Source organism: Carcharodon carcharias, chromosome 27 (genome assembly GCF_017639515.1).
Source record: "Carcharodon carcharias isolate sCarCar2 chromosome 27, sCarCar2.pri, whole genome shotgun sequence".
Taxonomy (NCBI): Eukaryota; Metazoa; Chordata; class Chondrichthyes; order Lamniformes; family Lamnidae; genus Carcharodon; species Carcharodon carcharias.
The window spans coordinates 19,593,980-19,619,886 of record NC_054493.1 but is presented as its reverse complement, the minus strand read 5'-3'; the positions used below and the strand labels follow the sequence as shown (position 1 = coordinate 19,619,886).

Genomic DNA, 25,907 nt, shown 5'->3' with positions numbered 1-25,907 from the left:
CGACCTCACTCCGCTGTACGCATGCCTTGGCGCGCTCTGGATGGATAGGGCACATTCTGTCCCGCTCTGACTGCCGGGTGCGAGATCCGCCATTGGTAAGCGATATTCCTGCATATAAAATGATGTTTTATGTTCCGATGAGAGAAAATAGAAAATTATTAAATCGATTAATATTAACAATCAAAGTGCACGGGCTTCCACCATAGCTCTGTCCTGGGTGTAATTAGCAACAGAAGGAACGCCCACAGTTAGATGTGAATTTACTGGATTCTCAGCAGTCGGGGTGAAGAAGTGATTTTTACTTTCCACAGGTCAGTCTTGTCAGTCAAGATGTGACTTGCGGATGAAATCCTTTGAACTTTTAAAGCTGGGTTGTTGACAGGTAGTCAAACTGAGAAAATCCCTTCGCAAACATGAAGCACCTGTGTTTTCTCCATTAGATATCACTGCTGCCGTGTCAACTAATCAGGTGATCAAGGGAATCCATGTCCATATTCAGCTGGTGAATGATGTTTTCGCAGTGTGACTTTACCCAGGAGTCTCCAGCTCAGACTTGGATTTCTAATCCTTCTGGCCTACATCTAATCCACATTACAGGAAGGATGTGATTGCACTGGATGGGGTGCAGAGGAGATTCACCAGGATGTTGCCTGGGATGAAACATTTAAGTTATGAAGAGAGGTTGGATAGACTTGGGTTGTTTTCGTTGGAGCAGAGAAGACTGAGGGGCGACTTGATCAAGGTGCACAAGATTATGAGGGACATGCATAGGGTGGATAGGGAGCAGTTGTTTCCCTTAGTTGAAGGGTCAGTCACAAGGGGACATAAGTCCAAGGTGAGGAGCAGGAGGTTTAGGGGGGATGTGAGGAAAAACTTTTTTACCCAGAGGGTGGTGACAGTCTGGAATGCACTGCCTGGGAGGGTGGTGGAGGCGGGTTGCCTCACATCCTTTAATAAGTACCTGGATGAGCACTTGGCATGTCATAACATTCAAGGTTATGGGCCAAGTGCTGGTAAATGGGATTAGGTAGGTAGGTCAGGTGTCTCCCTCATGTCAATGCAGAATCAATGGGCCGAAGGGCCTCTTCTGCACTGTGATTCTGTGATTCTAATCCATAGAAAAGAGAAAAGCGATGCTATAACTCTGAAATAAAAACAGAAAATTTTGGAACTAAAACAGCTCTGGTTGCATCTGTGGAGAGAGAAAGTTTTCATTTCAGGTCTGTGAAATTTCAGAAGAACTATACTGAATCAGTGCACAGACCTGAAAACATAACTCTGGTTCTCAACCCACAGAAATTCCCAGATATGCTGAGTATTTCCATTATTTTCTGCTTTTATCTCTGGTTAAAGATGTTGCTTCTGAATTGGACATTGGATTTATTGGTGACTAACTTATATTTATTCTTGTCTATCTGCAAGCGGAAATACCTTCCAAACCCTTTTCTAATATTAACAGCTTCAATCAGGTCGTCCCTCACCCTATTCTCCACAGAAAACCTTTTTAACCTGCTAAATCTCTGTTGAATGCGATAAATTTCCAATTCTGGCATAATTCCAGTAAATCTTTCTTGCACCTTCTCCAGTGCTTCTAGATCCATCTAATAATTTAAAGAGGGGGGATAACTTGAGACTTCAAACTCATCATTTCTCCAAAATATTGGAAGGATCTGTATTGCAGTGGGAGAGAGGACTATGATTCCAAGCTAAAAATAATCATGTTTTGAACCCACCCAGGATTACAGGTATCTCCGGGACATAAAACGTTTCTCAGACTGCTGTTCCCGTCACATTCTGAGATCCACACTCAGTGCCATGCGCCGCCATATGAACACACTCGACCTCTCCCTCCAGCAGCACCGCCGTACCCTTTTTCAAAGCTGCGCATGCCCCCAGTTTCATTTTATTCTTCATCTCATCCGACGCCTCAACAAGAAACTTTTTCTCTTTCTCTCAAGTGCTAAGGAACGCAAGCTCCAACAACTCATCGACACCAACACCCATCTAGGACCCTCCACCCCTGCCTGTCCCTCCGTCCCCATCCCATCTTCTAATCCCAGCCCCAGCCGTGTATTCACTATACCCCCTGACCTTCCCCTCTCTGACTCTGAACGTTCAGTGCTCAGCAAAGGACTTAGTTTCATACCCTTATGCCCTCATCTCAATGAATTTCGGGCTCGGCACGATGCTGAACTCTTCTTCCGCCGTCTTCGTCTCTGGGCTCACTACTTTGGGCAGGAGTCCTCTCCCCGTTCAACGGATCCTTTTACCTACCTCCAATATTCTCCCTCCACCTGGACCCCTCCCTCTGGATTCTTACTTTCTCTTGATCTTTTCATTGAGAACTGTCAGTGCGACATTAGTCGTCTCAATTTCTCTGCTCCTCTCACCCATTCTAATCTCTCTCTCTCTGAATTTACTGCATGCCGTTCTCTCAGGTCCAACCCTGACATTGTCATCAAACCTGCCGACAAGGGTGGTGCTGTTGTTGTCTGGCGCACTGACCTCTAGCTCGCAGAGGCTGAGCGTCAACATGCAGACACTTCCTCCTACCTCTCCCTGGACCATGACCCCTACCACTGAACATCAAGCCGTTGTTTCCAGGACTGTCACTGACCTCATCTCCTCTGGGGATCTTCCTTCCACAGCTTCCAACCTGATAGTCGTCCAACCTCGGAGGGCCCGCTTCTACCTCCTACCCAAAATCCACAAACAGAACTGTCCCGGTAGACCGATCGTGTCAGCTTGCTCCTGCCCCACGGAACTCACTTCTCGTTATCTTGACTCCCTTCTCTCTCCCCTTGTCCAGTCCCTTCCCACCCAAATCCGTGATTCCTCTGACACCTTACGTCACATCAACAATTTCCAGTTCCCAGACCCCAACCGCTTCCTCTTCACCATGGACGTCCAATCCCTCTACACCTCCATCCCCCACCAGGATGGTCTGTGGGCCCTTAGCTTCTTCCTCGAACAGAGGCCTGAACAATCCCCATCCACCACTACTCTCCTCCATCTGGCTGAACTTGTTCTCACACTGAACAATTTCTCCTTCAACTCCTCTCACTTCCTCCAAATAAAAGGTGTGGCTATGGGTACCCGCATGGGCCCCAGCTATGCCTGTCTCTTTATGGGTTATGTGGAACTTTCCTTGTTCCAGTCCTACTCCGGCCCCCTCCTGCAACTCTTTCTCCGGTGCATCGATGATTACTTCGGTGCTGCTTCATGCTCTCGTCGGGACTTGGAAAAATTTATTAATTTTGCTTCCAATCTTCACCCCTCCATCATTTTCACGTGGTCCATCTCTGACACTTCCCTTCCCTTCCTTGACCTCTCTGTCTCAATCTCTGGTGATAGACTGTCCACCAATATCCATTACAAGCCTACCGACTCCCACAGCTACCTCGACTACAGCTCCTCACACCCCGCTTCCTGTAAGGACTCCATCCCATTCTCTCAGTTCCTTCGCCTCCGTCGCATCTGTTCCGATGATGCTACCTTCAAAAACAGTTCCTCTGACATGTCCTCTTTCTTCCTTAACTGAGGTTTTCCACCCACGGTCGTTGGCAGGGCCCTCAACCATGTCCAGCCCATCTCCCGCGCATCCGTCCTCACACATTCTCCTCCCTCCCAGAAACATGATAGGGTCCCCCTTGTCCTCACTTATCACCCCACCTGGCAGTGCAGTCAGTCCCACTTCCCTGCCCTTTCTCTGCACTGAAGGCGGTTTGACGCACTGTGTCTGCACTGGCAGTGCAGTTAGTCCCACATCCCCACCCTTTCCCCACACAGGAGGTAGTGTGACCCACTGTTTCTGCACTGGCAGGGCAGTTAGTCCCACTTCCCCACCCTTTCCCCACACAGGAGATGGTTTGACCCACTGTGTCTGCAAGAGCAGTGCAACCAGTCCCACTTCCCCACCCATTCCCCACACAGGAGGTGGTGTGACCCACTGTGTCTGCACTGGCAGTGCAGCCAGTCCCACTTCCCCACCCTTTCCCCACACAGGAGGTGGTGTGACCCACTGTGTCTGCACTGGCAGTGCAGCCAGTCCCACTTCCCCACCCTTTCCCCACACTGGAGATGGTTTGACCCACTGTGTCTGCAAGAGCAGTGCAACCAGTCCCACTTCCCCATCCTTTCCCCACACAGGAGGTGGTGTGACCCACTGTGTCTGCACTGGCAGTGCAGTTAGTCCCACATCCCCACCCTTCCCCCACACAGGAGGTGGTGTGACCCACTGTGTCTGCACTGGCTGTGCAGTTAGTCCCACATCCCCACCCTTTCCCCACACAGGAGGTGGTGTGACCCACTGTGTCTGCACTGGCAGTGCAGTTAGTCCCACATCCCCACCCTTTCCCCACACAGAAGGTGGTGTGACCCACTGTGTCTGCAAGAGCTGTGCAGCCAGTCCCACTTCCCCACCCTTTCCCCACATTGCTGGAGATTTTCCTCCTTCTAGTCTTCCCTTTTCAAGGCTGCAATTCATTCTGTTTGCTTCATCCTATTTGGCAGTGATTTCCAAATGCTAAATGATGTTTTTTTTTAAAAAAACATCTTGTTACCTGATACTTCAGACACTCTTCTTAAATTGGTTATCATCTGTTATCGACCCTTCATCCATTTGAAGCATTTTCTCTTTAATTTCTCTATCTGAACTTTTCATGTTTTTAATCAGCTCAAACACAATTCCTCTTACCCTTCTCGGCTTTAAGAAGAACAACCACAGATTCTTCGGTCTATGAACTGAACTGTATTTTCACATTTCTGAATTTGAACGCGGGTTTGCATCGTCACAACTGCGTTTTCTCCATGTCCCATTTGGGAAAAAAATGATGTATTGTTTAGTTGAAGAGTTAATGGATAACAGCAGAATTGGCAAATTTTGGGGAATATTTTTCTGGCAGTAAAAGGACAGAAAAAGAAAAAACCTGGAACTGTGTGGCAGCCAATACCCAAGGGGGTAAAAAGTGAACAACATTAGGTTGTGCTCGATCTAAAAACCCCTCATATAATTGTTACATGCAGTAACCAATTACACCACAGAAACATGTACCAAGGTGAGTTGCAAGATATCGTAAAGCTGGTATTAACAAGCTGAAGTTTCAGATTGTTGCCACAGTAATTGCAGTTGTCCTCATTCCGTTTCTGTTACTGATGGACAGCAATAGGATGCAAGGCATGACGGATAAACTGACTAAAGGGATGATGCTGCGAGGCTAAATATGGGTGGTAAAGGGAAAGGCTTTTCTGCTTGATGTTCAAACCGGCAGAAATATCGTTCCTGATCAAACAATCACAGCCACTATTTCAAAGCAGCAAGCCAAACCGAGAGGTGTAACTTCCTATAATTTTATATTTCCCCAACAACACGGTTGTTTTTTCATGCTCATTCTGCCATTTTGTAACCCAATCTAGCGAAATATATTTTCTTACCTTGTATCCTGTTCATCTGAAGTCAAGACACAGAGCAAATTCACTATGTTTTCTTGACATTTCTCGAATGAGATTTGGAACCAGACTCGTTGAAGGACACTTTTATTGGTGCCATTCCTTCACTGTCTCTCACAGTTTCAAAACAGGCACTGTTATCATCAGCCTGCTATGTACCTTCTTACAGTACATCATCTGAACAACATAAGCTCATCTTAGCTCCGCTCTCTCCACATTGAAAATCTGTCTGAAAATATATTTCTGTATGAAAATATAAACTTCAAAGCTTAACAACGTACACAAGACTGGAAAGAGAATGAAACTGTGGATAATTGGCACTGTGCACATTCCTGCAATCAGTATGTGGGATAATCAGGGAGATGAATTCCTGCTTTTCTTTACCATGTCATCTTCAAACCCATCTCTTCTCAATGCCTTGTGTCTTCCATTCCATGTCCCTGCTTTCCAGATGTAGATTGGGTTCCCGAACTGACAGTGTCTGCATCAAGCAGCTAATTGACCTCAGAGCTGTACAGACAGAGGGAGCGGGGGCGAGGCGGGGACAGAAGCAGGAAGAGATGTGACATGACAGTGTGTAGAACTTGACATGTGTCAGTTGCTTTTAGTGTAGAGTATCTGCAGTCCATTGCCTTGTAAGTTTCACAAGAACCACATGGTTAAGTTGGTGCGTTTTGGAAATTGAAGGTGGCACACCCGCAGCTGGTGGGACTATTTCACCTCCCTGTCAATTTCATGTACCTGTCAACAGCATTCAATGTTGTCATTGGCTGAACAAGTCATTTGTTTTCTGTGTAAACACCCCATTTTGCCTCTGGTGAATGTGGTCTGAAGTGAAGAAATTGCAAAATCACTGTGGATCAGCCATGGTCCTTCTAGGTGGTGGACTCTGAGAGTTTCAGTGGTTTTGTCAATGTTCTGGTCGAGTTGTAGATTTAAAAAGTTCCTCTCGCCTGCCTCTCCCGCCTCTGTTTCCATCTCTTCCACCTTCCTTAGATTTCACCAGACTGTGTTTCCTTCCCTGAAGGACATGAGTGAACCAGTTGGGTTTTTATGACAATCCAGCAGTTTTCATGGTCACTTTTTCCTAGTGCCGGCCCCACAAATTACCAGATTCATTCAGCTCAATTTCACAAACTGTCTTTCTGTTTTTGTGGGTTCTCTATCACTTCCTTGTTTTCCTGTTTTAAATCAATTTCAGAGGGTATGAGAAGGGTGTGGGGAAACTGAAACCGAACAACAGATCAGGATCTGACGGAGTCGCCCAATCTATCGAAACCTGAATATCATCGGATTTCGAACTTGGAAGAAGTTTCAGTTAATCATCTGGCCTGTGAGAACGTAAATGCAGTTACGACGGGGAGAAACTGTGGAAATGTGTGGATTGTGGGAAGGGATTTGGTTACCCATTCCAGCTGGAAATTCATCAGTGCAGTCACACTGGGGAGAGACCATTCACCTGCTCCAAGTGTGGGAAAGGATTCAGACGGTCATCACACTTGCTTAAACACCAGCAATATCACACTGGAACGAGACCTCTTAATTGCCCAGACTGTGGGAAGTGATTTAAATGTTCTGGGAACCTTATGTCCCATCAACATGTTCACACTGACAAGAGAGCATCCAGGTGCTCTCACTGCAGGACTGGGTTCCAACGATCATATGACCTCACTTTACACCAGCGAGTTCACACTGGAGAAAGACCATTCACCTGCTCCATGTGTGGGGAGGGATTCACTCACTTCTACAACCTGCTGAGACACCAGCACTGTCACACTGGGAGAAGGTGATTCACCTGCACTTTGTGTGAAAGGGGATTTACTGATTCATCCAACTTGTTTAAATACCAACACATTCACAGTAGGGAGAGGCCGTTCACCTGCTCCGAGTGTGGGAAGGGATTCACTCTGTCATCCCACCTGCTGAGACACAAGTGAGTTCACAAGTAAATATAATTATTGGATTTTGCCATTAAACACATCCAGACTGAACCAGGTTCTCTGAGGTCTGCTTCTGCTGATGTTAATAAACTCCAGCCAGATACAGGGGTTAATATTCTGGATAAAAGTCAAATAAATCAGCTTTGTGAAAAACACGGTTTGTTGAATCATTTACTATCTCGAACACAAGTTAGTTCCTTTTGAAATGCTCTCTCTCTCCTCTCTTCTCCATCCTCACCTCCAACAACAAGTCTGATGAGCTCATGGAGCTTCTTTGTCACTAAGATTGAGACAATCCGATCAGCTGCCTCTACTGCTTCCCTCCCTTCCACGAGCCCACCAGGACAAACTGTCTCTAAAGTTCCCCCATGTCTGAGCTCTGAACTCTCATCTTTCTTTAGTTTCTCTCCCATCTCCCCTCATGCACTCTCAGTGCTCATCTTGTCCATGAGACCCATCTTCTACTCCATTGAACTTATTCCCGCTAAACTGCTGAACACCCAACTTCCCCATTTTCACTGATATTGTTAATACTTCTCTCTTTTCAGGTCTTTCCTTCTAATCTGCCATCATCACCCCTTCCTTAAAAACAAGTCCTTGCAACTACTGCCCCATCTGCAACCTCCCTTTCCTCTCCAAACTCCTTGAACGTGTTGTCACCTCCCAAATCCATGCCCATCTTTCCCAGAACTCCCTGTCTATATCCCTCCAATGAGGTTTCTGCCCCTGCCACAGTCCTGAAACAACTCTGATCAAAGCCACCAATGACATCCTATGACAAAGGTAAACTATCCCTTCTGGTCCTTCTTGACCTGTCTGCAGCCTTTTACAAGGCTGACCACACCTTCTCCAGTGCTACTCAATCCATCTCATTTGGAGATAGAGCTAATCTGAGCATCCATGTCTCTCATGCCCCAAATTAGTGTATGTTGGAAGGATCAGTACTGTAGTGGGTGGGTGAGCTGTGGTTTCGAGCTGTTATTCACCATCCTCAATTTCCATCATTCTCCCAGTAGCTGAAAATAAGATGAGATGAAATGAGCTGATCCAATGAGCGGAGGGCTGTTTTCATTCTAAATCCGCCACTTATTCCATTAAGAATAGCTGTCAGGGAATGGCTAGATTTCAGCACAGTACCAGTGTAAAGTTAATTAACATGATTGCCAAGCAGCAATGAGGTGAATTTGCAATTCCTGTACACCATTTTCCAGATTAAAACTTGAATTGAAAATATTATTCCCCATCTTCATTATTTCAAGATGGGAAGCCATCAATATTTGCTTACTCGATGGATGTAGGGATAGGGTGAGAAAATAGAGTGGAAGTGGAAGATCATTTAACGGTGGAGCAGGCTTAAGGGACAGTATGGTCTACTCATGCTCCTATTTCTTGTGTTCTTATGAACATCACTGTGGATCATTTCCATGCAAGCAAAGCGGATGCAGCACCCACCCATTCACCTCCTTTCCTACGTACCAGGACCCCCAAACATACCTTCCAGTGATTCACTTGTACTTCTTGCTATTTAGCATTGTGTTTTCACTTCTCATGATGTGGAGGAAACTAAATCCCGATTGGGTAACTGCTTTGTGGAACATCACCTTTCAGTCTGAGAGTGTGATTCTGAGCTCCCAGTCTTACCAATTTAATTCTTCACCCAATCCCGCTCTGATCTCAGCCTCCTGCATTGTTTCAATGAAGCTCTCAGAACAGCAGCTCACCTTAGATTAGACATTCCTGGACGCAAGATTCATTTCAACAATTTCAGATCATGACAATCGCTCCCATTATTTCAGACAGTAGGTGCTGGTAATGTTTCTGCTGTTACCATTTATCCCTCTTCTGGACCTGTCTTTTGTTTCTCCACTTGTCCCATTACTTTATTTACTTGTCCCATTATCACCCAGTGTTGCCTTGCACTATCACAGAATCACAGTGCAGAAGAGGCCCTTCGGCCCATCAAGTCTGCACCGACATGTGAGAAACACCTGACCTACCTACCTAATCCCATTTACCAGCACTTGGCCCATAGCCTTGAATGTTATGATGTGCCAAGTGCTCATCCAGGTACTTTTAAAGGCTGTGAGGCAACCCGCCTCCAGGCAGTGCATTCCAGACTGTCACCACCCTCTGGGTAAAAAGGTTTTTCCTCACATCCCCCCTAAATCTCCTGCCCCTCACCATGAACTTATGCCCCCCTCGTGACTGACCCTTCAACTAAGGGGAACAGCTGCTCCCTATCCACCTTGTCTATGCCCCTCATAATCTTGCACACCTCAATCAGGTTGCCCCTCAGTCTTCTCTGCTCCAACGAAAGCAGCCCAAGTCTATCCAACTTCTCATGTTTCATCCCAGCCAACATCCTGGTGAATCTCCTCTGCAACCCCTCCAGTGCAATCACATCTTTCCTATAATGTGGGCGACCAGAACTGCACACAGCACTCCAGCTGTGGCCTCACCAAGGTTCTATACAACTCCAACATGACCTCCCTTCTTTTGTAATCTCTGCCTCGATTGATAAAGGCAAGTGTCCCATATGCCTTCATCCCCTTTTGTCATTTAATCACGACAACCTTCCATCCTATCCTGTTCTTTCCTTCTCTCCCCCTCTTTTCCCTGACCCTGTACTTGTTTGTAAGCTATTAATCTCCAAACTCTACCAGACCTGAAACATTCACTCTGTTTCCCTCTCCATTAGAAGCTGTTTGACCTGCTGAGAGTTTCCAACATTTTCTGTTTTGAGGTCGGATTTCCAGTATCTGCAGTATCTTATTTTGGGGTCACAGTGGATCAGTTTTCTCTGATTTATCGTTCCCTGTTTAAAGATGATGAAGAGATTTTAAAGAATGAGACAATAACTTGTCCCCCTGTTCGACATGAGACTAAACTCACTGTTAATTCCTCCTCAGTAACTATTGTAAACACAAAGTTTCCAGCCGGGTTGGAACCGGGGACTTTCTCATGTAAAGTAAACGTGATAATCAGTGCACTAGGGAAATGAGTGTGAATGCCCCCCGGACAGAGGCGAACTGACCATCCATCTCTAGCTCTAATTCCCAAACAGAAAATGCTGCCAAGAATCAGCAAGTCAGCTTGAGTCTGTGGCCACTCTCAGCGTTTGAAACCGTCACAATGCCCGGCTTGATTGACGGCAGCTCCGGACCAATAGAGAGAGGGGGCGTGGCTGGAGGACCGACGGAGAACGGCTGGTACTCCAGCCAATCGGAATGAGCTAGGGGCGGGGCGGGGCGGGGCCGGGCTGGGAGTGAAGCATGCGCAGGGTGGGTAATGGCGATGAAGAGACGTTTCTTTCTCCGATCCGAAATCGGTGAGTGTGTGAATGGTGGGGAGGAGGGCGAGATCGATCCGGCAAGGAGGGTGGTGGGGGCTTTGTAAACATGTTATGTGAACCGCAAACTCGGAAAAAGAACTTCCCTGTCTCTCCGGTACCGTCCCCCTCGTTTATACCGAGATAGGCCGCGGCTTTGTCTCAGGTGCAGACCCGGGTTAACGGCCGCCATCTTTATTGGGGGCAATATGCAATAGGGCGCATGCACGGCCGCCATCCTCATTGGGGGCAATGTATTTGGAACCTTCAATGATAATAACCATAAGACGTAGGAGCAGAAAGTGGGGCATTCGGCTTTTCCCATAACCCTTGGTTCCCTTACTGATTAAAAATCTGTCTATCTGAGCCCTGAATATACTTAACGACCCAGCCTCTGCAGCCCTTTGCGGTAAAGAATTTCACAGATTGACTACCCTCTGAGAGATGAAATTGTTCCTCATCTCTGTTTTAAGTGGGCGCCCCCTTATCCTGAGATTATGCCCTCTGGTCCTAGACTCTCACATAAGGGGAAAGAACCTCTCAGCATCTACCCTGTCAAGCCCCCTCAGAATTTTATATGTTTCAATAAGGCCGCTTCTCATTATTCTAATCTCCAGTGAGTACAGTCCCAACTTACTCAACCTCTCCTCATAAGAAAATCCCTCCATCCCCAGGATCAACCTAGTGAACCTTCTCTGGACTGCCTCCAAAGCCAGCATATCTTTCCTTGGATAAGGGGACCAAAACTGTTCACAGTATTCTAGGTGTGGTCTAACAATTGTCATGTATAGTTTTAGCAAGACCTCCCTGTTTTTATACTCCATTCCCTTTGAAATAAAGGCCAACATTCCATTTGCCTTCCCTATTACCTGCTGGCTAGCTTTTTGGGATTCATGCACGAGGAGTCCCAAATCCCTCTCAGCTGCAGATTTCTTCAGTCTTTCTCCATTTAAATAATATTCTGCTTCTCTATTCTTCCTGCCAAAGTACATAACCTCACACTTTCCCACATTATATTCCACCTGTCATGTTTTTGCCCACTCACTTAACCTGTCTATATCCCTCTGTAGACTCTTTGGGTCATCCTCACCATTTACCTTCCAACCTATTTTTGTGTCACCCAAAACTTGGCGATAGTACATTCATTTCCCTCATCCAAGTCATTAATATATATTGTAAATAATTGCGGCCCCAGCACTGATCCCTGTGGCACTGCACTAGATACAGGTTGCCATCCTGAAAATGCTGCCCCCCACTGCCCATATACCAACTCTCATTCTTCTATTAGTTAGCCAGTCCTCTATCCATGTTAATATACTACCCCCCACACCATGGCTGTTATCTTATTAAGTAGCCTTATTAAGTACCTTATCGAATGCCTTTTGGAAATCCAAATTTATCACATCTACTGGTTCCCCTTTATCTATCCTGCTCGTTACCCCCTCAAAGAATTCTAATAAATTTGTCAGGCATGATTTTTGCTTCATAAAGTAACTGACTGCTTGATTAGATTATATATTTCTAAATGCTCTGCTATTACATCCTTTATAATAGACTCCAACATTTTCCCATTGACAGATGTTAATCTAACTGGGCTATAGTTACCTGTTTTTTTGTCTGCCTCCCTTTTTGAATAAACATTGGCAGTTTTCCAGTCCTCTGGAACTTTTCCAGAATCTAAGGACTCTTGGAAGATTACTACCAATGCATCCACTATCTCTGCAGCTATTTCCTTTAATATTCTTGGATGCAACCCATCAGATCTTGGTGACTTATCAGCCTTTAGCCCCATTAGTTTCCCCCGTACTTTTTCTCTTAGTGATAGTTATTGTATTTATTTCGTCCCCCCCTTTTTCCCCATGATTATTTAGTATTTTTGGTCTGCTATTAGTGTCTTCTACTGTGAAGACTGACGCAAAGTATTTATTCAACTCCTCTGCTATTTCCTGGTTCCCCATTATTATTTCCCCAGCCTCATTCTCCAGTTGACTTTGGCCTCTCTCTTCCTTTTTATATATTTAAAGAAGCGCTTACTGTCCATTTTTATACTACCTGCGAGTTTACCCTCAAAATTTATTTTCTCCCTCTTTATTATTTTTTTGGTCATGTTCTGTTGTTTTTTAAAACTTTTTCAATCTTCTGGCTTATCACTAATCTTTGCCACATTGTACGTTTTTTCTTTCACTTTGATGCTATCCTCAACTTCCTTGGTTAACCATGGTTGGTTTATCCCCTTCCTAGAATCCCTCTTCCTCACTGGGATATATCTTTGTTGTGAGTCACGAACTATTTCCTTAAACGTCTGCCATTGTTCATTAACCGTCTTTTCTGCTAAAATCTATTCCCAGTCCACTCCATACTACTCTGCCCTCATCCCTTTGTAATTACCCTTTATTTAAGTTTAGCACATATGTTTCCAAACTAGAATGGAAACATCATGTCCATCAAACTGCTTCACGCTTTGAGTTACGATGTCTTATTGATGAGGCAGAACAACGATATATGTCCAGGTCAGTGACAAGTATTTGTATTAACATTGTGCCTTTAACATAATAAAACTTGTCAAGCTATTTTACAGAAATGTTACAAAGCAAGGTTTGACAATGAGCTACATAAGGAGGTATTAGGACATGTGACCAAAAGCTTGGTCAGAGAGGTAGGCTTTAAGGACTATCTTAAACGAGGAAAGAGAGGTGGAGAGGTTTAAGGAGGAAATTCCAGAGCTTGTGGCCTAGGCAAATGGAAGAACGGTCACCAGTGGTAGGACGATTAAAATCAGGAATGCTCAAGAGGCTGGAATTAGATGAATGTGGAGGTCTTGGAGGGCTATGAAGCTGGAGGAGATTACAGAGATAGAGATGATCATAACCATGGAGGAAAACAAGGATGAGAATTTTTAAATTTCGCTGCTTCTTAAAGTGGAATCTTTGTAGGTCAGTGAGCATATGGATGATGAGGGAACAAAATTTGGTGCGAGTAAGCACACGGGCAGCAGAGTTTGGGACGACCTCAAGATTACAGGGAGGTTGGAGGTGGAAGGCTGGCCGGGATTGCGTTAAGTTTACAGGGAACAAAGGAAAGGATGAGAGTTTCAGCAGCAAATGAGCTGAGACTCGGGTGGAGTTGGGTGATGTGGAAATAGGCGGTCTTGGTGATGATGTGGATATGTGGTTGGAAGCTCATCTTGGGGTGAATATTTCACCATGGTTCTGAACCATCTGGTTCAGTCTCAGAAAGCTGTCGGAGAGAGATGGAGTCGTGACTAGGGAGTGGAGTTTGTCGTGGGGACTGAAGACAATGGCTTCAGTCCTCCCAATATTTAAATGGAGGAAATTTCTGCTCATCCGGTACTGGATGTCAGACAAGTCAGGGCGGTGTGTGACTTGGAGGGGAACTTGGAGTTGATAGTGTTCACATGCATCTGCTACCCTGGTCCTTCTAGGTGGTAGAGGTTGAGGGTTTGGGAGATTCTGTCAAAGTTCTGATTGCGTTTTAGATTTATGAAATATTTCTCCTTCACCCTTTGCCTCTCCTAGCTCTCTCTCCTCTCTCATAGATGCCAGAGTGTGTAGGCCCAGACTGGGTGGCAGCTTCCCTCCCATGAAGGACATTAGTGAACCAGTTGGGTTTTTAGAAAAATCCAGCAGTTTTCATGGTCACTTTTCCCTTGTGCCGGCCCCACAAATTACCAGGTTTACACATTTCTGTTTCACAACCTGCCTTTGTGTTTTTGTGGGTTCTCTCTCACTCCCTTTTTTCTGTTTTAAATCAATTTCACAGGGGATTAGAAGGGGAGGATTTGCAGTCGGGAAACTGAAACCAAACCTCGCATCAGGACCTGATGGAGTCGCCAATTTATCGTAACCTGAATATCATCGGATTTTGAATGTGGAAGGAAAAAGCACCATTCACAGTGGGGAGAAACCGTACACTTGTCCTGTGTTTGAATGAGGTTTCAGCCGGTCATCTGATTTGTCAAAACATAAATGTGATCACAACGGGGATAAACCACGGCTGTGGGAAGGGATTTAGATCCCCCTCTGGAAACCCATCGGTGCAGTCAGATTGGGGAGAGTCCGTTCACCTGCTCCATCTGTGGGAAGTGATTCACTTAGTTATCCCACCTGCTGAGACCACCAGCGAGTTCACACTGGGGAGGCCCCTTTTAAATATCTAGACTGTGCGAAGTGCTGTAAAAGTTTTGGGGATGTGATGTCCAATCAACGTGTTCACACTGACGAGAGACCGTTTAGGTGCTCTCACTGTGGGACTGGGTTCAGGCAATCATCTGACCTCAATGTACACCACCGAATTCACACTGGGGAGAGGCCGTTCACCTGCTCCCAGTGTGGAAAGAGATTCACTCAGTTAACCAACCTGCGGACACACAAGCGAGTTCACAGTGGGGAGAGGCCGTTCACTTGTTCCGATTGTGGGAAGGGATTCACTCAATCATCCAACCTGCTGACACACCAGCGAATTCACACTGAGGAGAGGCCGTTCTGCTGTACTTCCTGTGGAAAGAGATTCAGGTCTTCATTCCACCTCAATGTACACCAGCGAGTTCACACAGGAGAGAGACCGTTCACCTGCTCTGAGTGTGGGAAGAAATTCACTCAGTTATCCCACCTGCTGAATCACGAGCGAGTTCACACTGGGGAGAGGCCGTTCACCTGCCCCGAATGTGGGAAGGGATTCACTCGGTCATCCCACCTGCTCAGGCACCAGCTGGTCCACAAGTGACACAAGGGGTTGGATTCTACTGTGATTGCAGCTGTTAATCACATCCAAGACTGAAGCATGTTTATCCTGATAGTTGGTGTTTTTTTTCTGCTGGACTGGAGTCCTGATCCATAGTTGATTGTGTTCTTGGGGCTGCAGTGTCCATTTAAGAACCACTGTCTCTGATCTTTCCCCATAAATCAGGAACTTTCATCAGAAGTTTGTTTACAAGATTCTGAACTTTTACTTCAATCCCAAACTGATCTTTGGTACGAACTGCACAATTCAGTGTCTGAGAGGTTCTGATCGAGTGGATACAAAGAGAATGTTTCCTCTTGTGGGGAAGAGCATAACTAGAGACCATCGATGTAAGATAGTCACCAAGAACTCCCATAGGGAATTCAAAAGAAACTTCTTCACCCAAAGAGCGGTGAGAAAGTGGAACTCGCTACCACTGGGAGTGGTTAAAGTGAATCATATAGCTTTTGTTTCATTGAAAGGGGTGCAATGCACGGATGTGTTTCTTTTTTGCAAAGGTCAGGGCCCTGTGTGTGAATATATGTAGCTTCTAGCACGTGTAAGTGAGCCACACTGTGAGCCCAACTGATCATCTTAAATTGGTTGTTCCTGTATTTCTTAGCACAATCAAGATTGTTTAGTAAGTGTTGTCCAATTGTGGAATCACATTTAATATTATTTAAGGGGAAGTTAGAGAAGCACAAGAGGGCAAAGGGAATAGATGGTTACGATGATAAATTTAGTTGGGGAATGATGGGAGGAGGCCCTTGTGGAGCTTAAACCCCAGCATGGATTGGCTGAGCCGAATGGCCTGTCATATATCTGATGTAATTACACTCCTGAAAGGTCTGGTTCTAACTTTTTGACTGTACCACCCATACCTAGACTGCATAACTAGTGGAAATAATTTCTAGTTACTCACTGTTCCCCTTAATGTGCTCAATTCGGCTTTTGCTGTCACTGTCAATCACATCCAGAACTGAACCATGTTCATTCTGATAGTTGGGGTTTATTTCTACTGATGTTAATAATCTCTGTAACTGAGCTGGAGTTTAATATCTTGATGTCTATTAAATAAAAGAGTTTTGTTTCAAACACACAGAATGTTGGGCCCTTGATTTCTCCAGGATAAGAGGAGACTAATTGATGTCCTGTTCTCAACTGCTCCACTTTTGGATCTTTTCTCCTTTTTAACTCGAGATTCTTTCAGTTCTCATACCTCTGGTTACTCTCATGGACAAGTCCGAGCTCCCCATGCCTCCCAGAGAGCCTCTCTTCACCTTGGGATCCAGGGAGGTATCAGTATTAAAAATAGAAAATGCTGGAAATAATAATCCATACTTTTCCAAGTGTCAATTGATTTTGTCTTGGACCATTGTCTCCAACCTTTACCCACCACTGATGTGAAGCTGATTGTCCTGTAATTGCTGTGTTTTTGAACAGGGGTGTAACATTTACAATCTGTCAGTGCTTTGACACCACTACTATATAAGGAGTATTGGAAGATTGTGACGATGGCCTCCACAAGTTCCATGTGAAGGATGCTGTCTCTGACAGTGCAGCAGTCTCTCAATGTCACCCTGGAGTGTCAGCCTAGATAATGTGCTCAGGTTTATTAATATTTCCTCTTGTTATTGATGTGGATCATTAAGAAACAATGGACTCTTATGATGTCATCCAGTCCCAGTGTGATGATGTCATGAAGACTATTAAACACCAGCGGAGCCTTAGTAGTGAAAACAGTTTTTGAGATGGCAGCAAGTCCATTACTGATAGATCAGCAAATGGAATTAATGGGAAAGAAAATAGGGCAACTCATGAACATCAGGGATAGAGTTGTGAATTATGAAGATGGACAACGTGTACAGTATACATCTCCCAACACTCTGCCCTCGTCTCCCGACACGCTGCCCCCATCTCCCGACGCTCTACCCCCATCTCCCGACATTCTGCCCCCATCTCTCGACGCTCTACCCCCATCTCCCGACACACTGCCCCCATCTCCCAACGCTCTACCCCATCTCCCGACACGCTGCCCCCATCTCCTTACATTCTGCCCCCATCTCCCGACACGCTGCCCCCATGTCCTCTGTACACCTCCAATGCTTTCACAGCCATATGTATGGCACCCAGAATTTTTTTTTTTAAAACATTCATGAGATGTGGGCTTCACAGGCCGGGCCGGCATTTATTGCCCATCCTTAGTTGCCCTTGAGAAGGCGGTGATGAGCTGCCTTCTTGAATCGCTGCAGTCCATGTGGTGTAGGTACACCCACAATGCTGATAGGTGTTGGTGGGGGGGGGGGGGGGGGGGGGGGGGGGGGGGGGGGGCGGGGGGTGGTGGTGGTGGTGGTGGTGTGTGTGTGGGGGGGGGGGTAGTTCTACGATTTTGACCCAGTGACAGTGAAGGAACGGCCGATATATTTCCAAGTCAGGATGGTGAGTGACTTCGCAAAATCACAGAATCACACATGGAGTCTCCACCGACACGTGAGAAACACCTGACCTACCTACCTAATCCCATTTACCAGCACTTGGTCCATAGCCTTGAATGTTAGGACGTGCCAAGTGCTCAGCTAGTTACTTTTTAAAGGATGTGAGGCAACCTGCCTCCACCACCCGACAGGCAGTGCATTCCAGACCGTCACCACCCTCTGGGTAAAAAAGTTTTTCCTCACATCCCCCCTAAATCTCCTGCTCCTCACCTTGAACTCGTGACTGACCCTTCAACTAAGGGGAACAGCTGCTCCCTATCCACCCTGTCCATGCCCCTCATAATCTTGTACACCTCAATCAGGTCGTCCCTCAGTCTTCTCTGCTCCAACGAAAACAACTCGAGTCTATCCAGCCTCTCATCATAACTTAAATGTTTCATCCCAGCCAACATCCTGACGAATCTCCTCTGCACCCCCTCCAGTGCAATCACATCCTTCCTGTAATGTGGTGACCAGAATTGCACACAGTACTCCAGCTGTGGTCTCACCAAGGTTCTATACAACTCCAACATGATCTCCCTACTTTTGTAACCTATGCCTCGATTGATAAAGGCAAGTGTCCCATATACCTTTATCACCGCCCCACAAACATGCCCCTCTGCCTTCAGAGATCTATGGACACACACACCAAGGTCCCTTTGTTCCTCAGAAATTCCTAGTGTCATGCCATTCATTGAATACATCCTTGTCAAATTACTCCTTCCAAAGTGTATCACCTCGCACTTTTCAGGGTTAAGTTCCATCTGCCACTTATCTGCCCATTTGACCATCCCATCTATATCTTCCCGTAGCCCAAGACACTCGACCTCACTGTTAACCACCTGGCCAATCTTTGTGTCATCCGCAAACTTACTAATTGTACCCCCCACATAGTCATCTATGTCGTTTATATGAATGACGAATAATAGGGGACCCAGCACAGATCCCTGTGGTACGCTACTGGACATTGGCTTCCAGTTCCTAAATCAGCCTTCTGTCATCACCCTCTGACTCCTACAACTAAGCCAATTTTGAATCCACCTTATCAAATTACCCTGTATCCCATGTGCATTTGCCTTCTTTATAAGTCTCCCATGTGGGACCTTGTCAAAGGCTTTGCTAAAATCCATATACATCAACCCTCATCTACACACCTGGTCAGCTCCTCAAAAAATTCAATCAAATTTGTTAGGTATGATCTCGCTCTGACAAAGCTATGCTGACCATCCCTGATCAAACCTTGCCTCCAAGTGGAGATAGATTCTCTCCAGAATTTTCTCTAATAGTTTCCCTGCCACTGACGTGAGACTCACTGGCCTGTAGTTCCCTGACTTATCTCTACAACCTTTCTTAAACATCGGAACTACGCTAGCTGTTCTCCAGTCCTCTGGCACCTCCCCCATGGCCAGAAAGGAATTAAAAATTTGGGTCAGAGCCCCTGCGACCTCCTCACTTACCTCCTTCAGCAGTTTGGGACACAAATCATCCAGACCTGGAGATTGTCCACCTTTAAGCCTGCCAACACCTCCAATACCTTGTCACTCCCTATATCAATTTGCTTAAGAACCTCGCAGTTTCTCTCCCCGAGTTCGATACCTTCATCCTCATTCTCTTGGGTAAAGACAGATGTGAAGTATTCATTCAGCACTCTACCAATGTCCTCAGGCTCCACCCATAGATTGCCCCCTTGGTCCCTAATGGGCCCTACTCTTTCCCTGGTTATCCTCTTCCCATTGATATACTTATAGAATATCTTGGGATTTTCACTACTTTTACCAACCAGAGCTTTCTCATATCCCCTCTTTGCTCTCCTAATTGCTTTCTTAAGCTCCACCCTGCACTTTCTGTACCCCACTAATGCTTCCACTGATTTGCTTCCCTTGTACCTGCTAAAAGCCTCTCTTTTCCTTCTCATTGTTTCCTGAGTATCTCTGATCATCCATGGTTCTCTGGGCTTGTTACTCCTTCCTATCACCCTAGAAGGAACATATTGAGCCTGTACCCTCCCCATTTCCTTTTTGAATACCCCCACTGCTCCTTTGCAGATCTCCCCATAAGTAGCTGTTCCCAGTCTACCTTGGCCAGATCCTGCCTTACTTTACGAAAATCCGCTTTCCCCCAATCCAAAACATTTTTTTGCAACTAGTCTATTTCTTTGTCCAAAACAAGCTTAAATTGTACCATGTTATGGCTGCTATCATTAAAATGCTCCCCCACCACCACCTCAGCCACCTGTCCAGCTTCATTCCCCAGAATTAGATCCAGCACTGCGCCGTCCCTTATTGGACCCTCTACATAGTGACCTAAAAAGTTCTCCTGTACACATTTCAAGAAATTCACTCCATCTAAGTCCTTATCACTGTGTCTATCCTAATTAATGTTGGGAAAGTTGAAATCACCTTATATAATTACCCTATTGTTATTGCTTTTACACACCTCTGCAAATTGTGTACATATTTGCTCAATTTCCCGCTGACTATATGGGGGTCTATAATAAACACCTAACAATGTGGCTGCCCCTTTTTTATTCCTAAGCCCTACCCACAAATCTTCTTTCGATGCCCCTCCAAGCTATCATCTCTCCTTACTGCAGTAACTGACCCCTTCACTGATAATTCAACGCCTCCTCCTCGTTTACCCCCTCCCCTGTCTTGCCTGAAGATTCTATATCCCGGAATGTTGAGCTGCCAATCCTGCCCCTCCCTCAACCACATCTCTGTGATGGCTACTATATCATAATTCCATATGTCACTTCATCCGTTTTACCTATAATATTCCTAGCATTAAACTAGAGGCCATCCAGCCTTGCCTTACTCCCTTGAAACTTAATGCAGCTGTACTCCCTTTGACTTGATTGCTTTACATTATGATGTGTCCCTGTTCTGCTAACATTCTGTTTCCCCTCCCCCTGCTGAATTAGTTTAAACTCCTCCCAACAGCACTAGCAAACCCGCCTGCAAGGATGTTAGTCCCGCTCTGGTTCAGATGTAGACCATCCCGCTTGTACAGGTCCCACCTTCCCCAGAAACAGTCCCAGTGATCCAGGAATCCAAAACCCTCCCTCCTGCACCAACTCTTAAGCCACGTATTCATCTGCGCTACTCTCCTATTTCTGAGCTCACTACAACCCAAGAGGTCTTGCTTTTTAGTTTGCTGCCTAACTCCCTGAATTCTTGATGCAAGACCTCATCCCTCTTTCTACCTATGTCATTGGTACCAACATATACCATGAGCTCTGCCTTATCACCCTCCCCCTTCAGGATGCCCCGCAGCCATTCAGTGACATCCCAGACCCTGTTACCAGGGAGGCAACACACCATCCTGGAGTCACAATGATGGCCGCAGTGGCACCTATCTGTTCCCCTGACTATAGAATCCCCTATTACTATTGCTTTTCCTCCCATCCTGTACAGACAGGCTGTTTGTGGTGCCAGAAGATTGGCTCCGTCTGCACTTCCTGGAGGAACCAGTGCCTTCTTGAGCCTCCAAAATGGAATACCGATTTGCGAGTGGGACCCCAGGGGACTCCTGAACTACCTAAGAAAAACTCAGCAGGTCTGGCAGCATCGGCGGAGAAGAGTTGACGTTTCGAGTCCTCATGACCCTTCGACAGAACTTGAGTTCGAGTCCAAGAAAGAGTTGAAATATAAGCGGGTTTAAGGTGTGTGTGTGGGGGGGTGGGGGGGAGAGAGAGAGAGAGGTGGAGTGGGGGTGCGGTTGTAGGGACAAACAAGCAGTGATAGAAGCAGATCATCAAAAGGTGTCAACAACAATAATACAAAAGAACACATAGGTGTTAAAGTTAAAGTTGGTGATATTATCTAAACGAATGTGCTAATTAAGAATGGATGGTAGGGCACTCAAGGTATAGCTCTAATGGGGGTGGGGAGAGCATAAAAGATGTAAAAAAAAATAAAATAAATAAATAAACAATTTTTTTTTTCTTCTTTTTATAATGGAAATAGGTGGGTAAAGGAAAATCTATATAATTTATTGGAAAAAAAAGAAAAGGAAGGGGGAAACAGAAAGGGGGTGGGGATGGGGGAGGGAGCTCACGACCTAAAGTTGTTGAATTCAATATTCAGTCCGGATAGCTGTAAAGTGCCTAGTCGGAAGATGAGGTGTTGTTCCTTCAGTTTGCGTTGGGCTTCACTGGAACAATGCAGCAAGCCAAGGACAGACATGTGGGCAAGACAGCAGGGTGGAGTGTTAAAATGGCAAGCGACAGGGAGGTTTGGGTCATTCTTGCAGACAGACCGCAGGTGTTCTGCAAAGCGGTCGCCCAGTTTACGTTTGGTCTCTCCAATGTAGAGGAGACCACATTGGGAGCAACGAATGCAGTAGACTAAGTTGGGGGAAATGCAAGTGAAATGCTGCTTCACTTGAAAGTAGTGTTTGGGTCCTTGGACGGTGGGGAGAGAGGAAGTGAAGGGGCAGGTATTGCATCTTTTGCATGGGCATGGGGTGGTGCCATAGGAGGGGGTTGAGGAGTAGGGGGTGATGGAGGAGTGGACCAGGGTGTCCCGGAGGGAGCGATCCCTACCGAATGCCGATAGGGGGGGTGAAGGGAAGATGTGTTTGGTGGTGGCATCATGCTGGAGTTGGCGGAAATGGCGGAGGATGATCCTTTGAATGCGGAGGCTGGTGGGGTGATAAGTGAGGACAAGGGGGACCCTATCATGTTTCTGGGAGGGAGGAGAAGGTGTGAGGGCGGATGCGCGGGAGATGGGCCGGACACGGTTGAGGGCCCTGTCAACGACCGTGGGTGGAAAACCTCAGTTAAGGAAGAAGGAGGACGTGTCAGAGGAACTGTTTTTGAAGGTAGCATCATCGGAACAGATGCGACGGAGGCGAAGGAACTGAGAGAATGGGATGGAGTCCTTACAGGAAGCGGGGTGTGAGGAGCTGTAGTCGAGATAGCTGTGGGAGTCAGTGGGTTTGTAATGGATATTGGTGGACAGTCTATCACCAGAGATTGAGACAGAGAGGTCAAGGAAGGGAAGGGAAGTGTCAGAGATGGACCACGTGAAAATGATGGAGGGGTGGAGATTGGAAGCAAAATTAATAAATTTTTCCAAGTCCCGACGAGAGCATGAAGCGGCACCGAAGTAATCATCAATGTTTCCAGGACTGTCACTGACCTCAACTCCTCTGGGGATCTCCCTCCCACAGCTTCCAACCTGATAGTCGCCCAACCTCAGACGGCCCGCTTCTATCTCCTACCCAAAATCCACAAACAGAACTGCCCCGGTAGACCGATCGTCTCAGCTTGCTCCTGCCCCACAGAACTCATTTCTCGTTATCTTGACTCCCTTCTCTCTCCCCTTGTCCAGTCCCTTCCCACCTACATCCGTGATTCTTCTGACACCTTACGTCACATCAACAATTTCCAGTTGCCTGGCCCCAACCGCTTCCTCTTCACCATGGACGTCCAATCCCTCTACACCTCCATCCCCCACCAGGATGGTCTGAGGGCCCTTAGCTTCTTCCTCGAACAGAGGCCCGAACAATCCCCATCCACCACTACTCTCCTCCGTCTGGCTGATCTTGTTCTCACGCTGAACAATTTCTCCTTTAACTCCTCTCACTTCCTCCAAATAAAAGGTGTGGCTATGGGTACCCGCATGGGCCCCAGCTATGCCTGTCTCTTTATGGGGTATGTGGAACATTCCTTGTTCCAGTCCTACTCCGGCCCCCTTCCACAACTCTTTCTCCGGTACATCGATGATTACTTCGGTGCAGCTTCATGCTCTCGTCGGGACTTGGAAAAATTTATTAATTTTGCTTCCAATCTCCACCCCTCCAATATTTTCACGTGGTCCATCTCTGACACTTCCTTTCCCTTCCTTGACCTCTCTGTCTCAATCTCTGGCGATAGACTGTCCACCAATATCCATTACAAACCCACCGACTCCCACAGCTATCTCGACTACAGCTCCTCACACCCTGCTTCCTGTAAGGACTCCATCCCATTCTCTCAGTTCCTTCACCTCCGTCGCATCTGTTCCGATGATGCTACCTTCAAAAACAGTTCCTCTGACATGTCCTCCTTCTTCTTTAACCGAGGTTTTCCACCCACGGTCGTTGACAGGGCCCTCACCCCCTCCTATGGCACCACCCCATGCCCACGCAAAAGATGCAATACCTGCCCCTTCACTTCCTCTCTCCTCACCGTCCAAGGACCCAAACACTACTTTCAAGTGAAGCAGCATTTCACTTGCATTTCCCCCAACTTAGTCTACTGCATTCGTTGCTCCCAATGTGGTCTCCTCTACATTGGAGAGACCAAACATAAACTGGGCGACCGCTTTGCAGAACACCTGCGGTCTGTCCGCAAGAATGACCCAAACCTCCCTGTCGCTTGCCATTTTAACACTCCACCCTGCTCTCTTGCCCACATGTCTGTCCTTGGCTTGCTGCATTGTTCCAGTGAAGCCCAACGCAAACTGGAGGAACAACACCTCATCTTCCGACTAGGCACTTTACAGCCATCCGGACTGAATATTGAATTCAACAACTTTAGGTCGTGAGCTCCCTCCCCCATTCCCACCCCCTTTCTGTTTCCCCATTCCTTTTCTTTTTTTTCCAATAAATTATATAGATTTTCCTTTTCCCACCTATTTCCATTATAAAAAGAAAAACAAATTATTTATCTATTTTATTTTTTTTTTACATCTTTTATGCTCTCCCCACCCCCACTAGAGCTATACCTTGAGTGACCTGCCATCCATTCTTAATTAGCACATTCGTTTAGATAATATCACCAACTTTAACTTTAACACCTGTGTGTTCTTTTGTATTATTGTTGTTGACATCTTTTGATGATCTGCTTCTATCACTGCTTGTTTGTCCCTACAACCACACCCCCACTCCACCTCTCTCTCTCTCTCTCCGCCCCCCACACACACACCTTAAACCAGCTTATATTTCAACTCTTTCTTGGACTTGAACGCAAGTTCTGTCGAAGGGTCATGAGGACTCGAAATGTCAACTCTTTTCTTCTCCGCCGATGCTGCCAGACCTGCTGAGTTTTTCCAGGTAATTCTGTTTTTGTTTTTGTTTTGGATTTCCAGCATCCGCAGTTTTTTTGTTTTTTGTTTTTATCTCCTGAACTACCTGCCTGTTTCCTCTTGGACTACCTGGTGGCCACCCATTCTCTTCCTTCCCCAAGTCCCTTTAGCTGCTGTGTGACCGCCTCTTTAAGCGTGCTGTCCACGATGCTCTCAGACTCGCGGATGATCCACAGAGTCTCCAGCCACCGTTCCAGCTCTGAAATCCAGCTTCCAGGAGCTGCAGCTGGATACACTTCCTGCACAGATGCTGGTCCCAGGCACTGGAAATGTTCCTGGCTCCCCACAAGGAGCACGAGGTGCACACTACGGCTTTGAGCTCTCCTACCATGACTTATCCCTTTAAATTAAACCTTTTAAATCAATTACTCTAGGGCCCTTCTTTCCAGATCCTCGTTACTACAGAATATACAAACTATAAACCACAAAATTACCTTAAACTATAAGCAATAAAAGTAGTAAATACTTACCCGACCTTACCCACTACTTACCAATCATTCCTTTCCCTTATAGCCTCTACTGCTGCAGCAAGGCAATCTCTGAAGATTTAAGAAGTTGAATAGCAAAGAAAAAATGCAAAGAGCACCTCTTCCCCTATGCACCGAATTCCCACTGTGCAGCAAATTGCCAATACCCACACTCACTCTGGCTGTGTCTCACTCAGGATGAGGTCTCTCCCCTGTTCGTGTGCAAGCTTGGAGGGGAACTTCCAGGTGGTGGTGTTCCCATCTTTCTGCTGTCCTTGTCCTTCTAGATGGTAGTGGTTGTGGATTTGAAAGGTGCTGTGTAAGGAGCTTTGGTGAATTCCTGCAGTGCATTTGTAGATGGTACACACTGCTGCTACTGTGGTGGAGGGAGTGAATACTTGTGGATGTGGTGCCAATCAAGCGGGCTGCTTTGTCCTGGA

General features: G+C 46.3%; 1 protein-coding gene and 1 long non-coding RNA gene across 2 annotated transcripts in view; one reads left to right on the top strand and one right to left on the bottom strand.

The window, feature by feature from the left end:
* LOC121270351 (zinc finger protein 850-like) overlaps positions 1-25,907 on the bottom strand; it is a 36,646-nt gene that overhangs the window by 4,317 nt on the left and 6,422 nt on the right. Inside the window, exons 3-4 of the mRNA XM_041175642.1 lie at positions 15,430-15,625; positions 10,839-10,981 (exon numbers count right to left, since the gene is read on the bottom strand). Of these exons, the coding sequence (XP_041031576.1) occupies positions 10,839-10,981; positions 15,430-15,625 (339 nt within the window). The remainder of the gene's footprint in view (positions 1-10,838; positions 10,982-15,429; positions 15,626-25,907) is intronic.
* On the top strand, positions 10,648-16,553 carry LOC121270539. The gene is made up of 2 exons (XR_005941560.1): positions 10,648-10,716; positions 14,497-16,553. It is a non-coding gene; the product is annotated as an uncharacterized LOC121270539 (long non-coding RNA).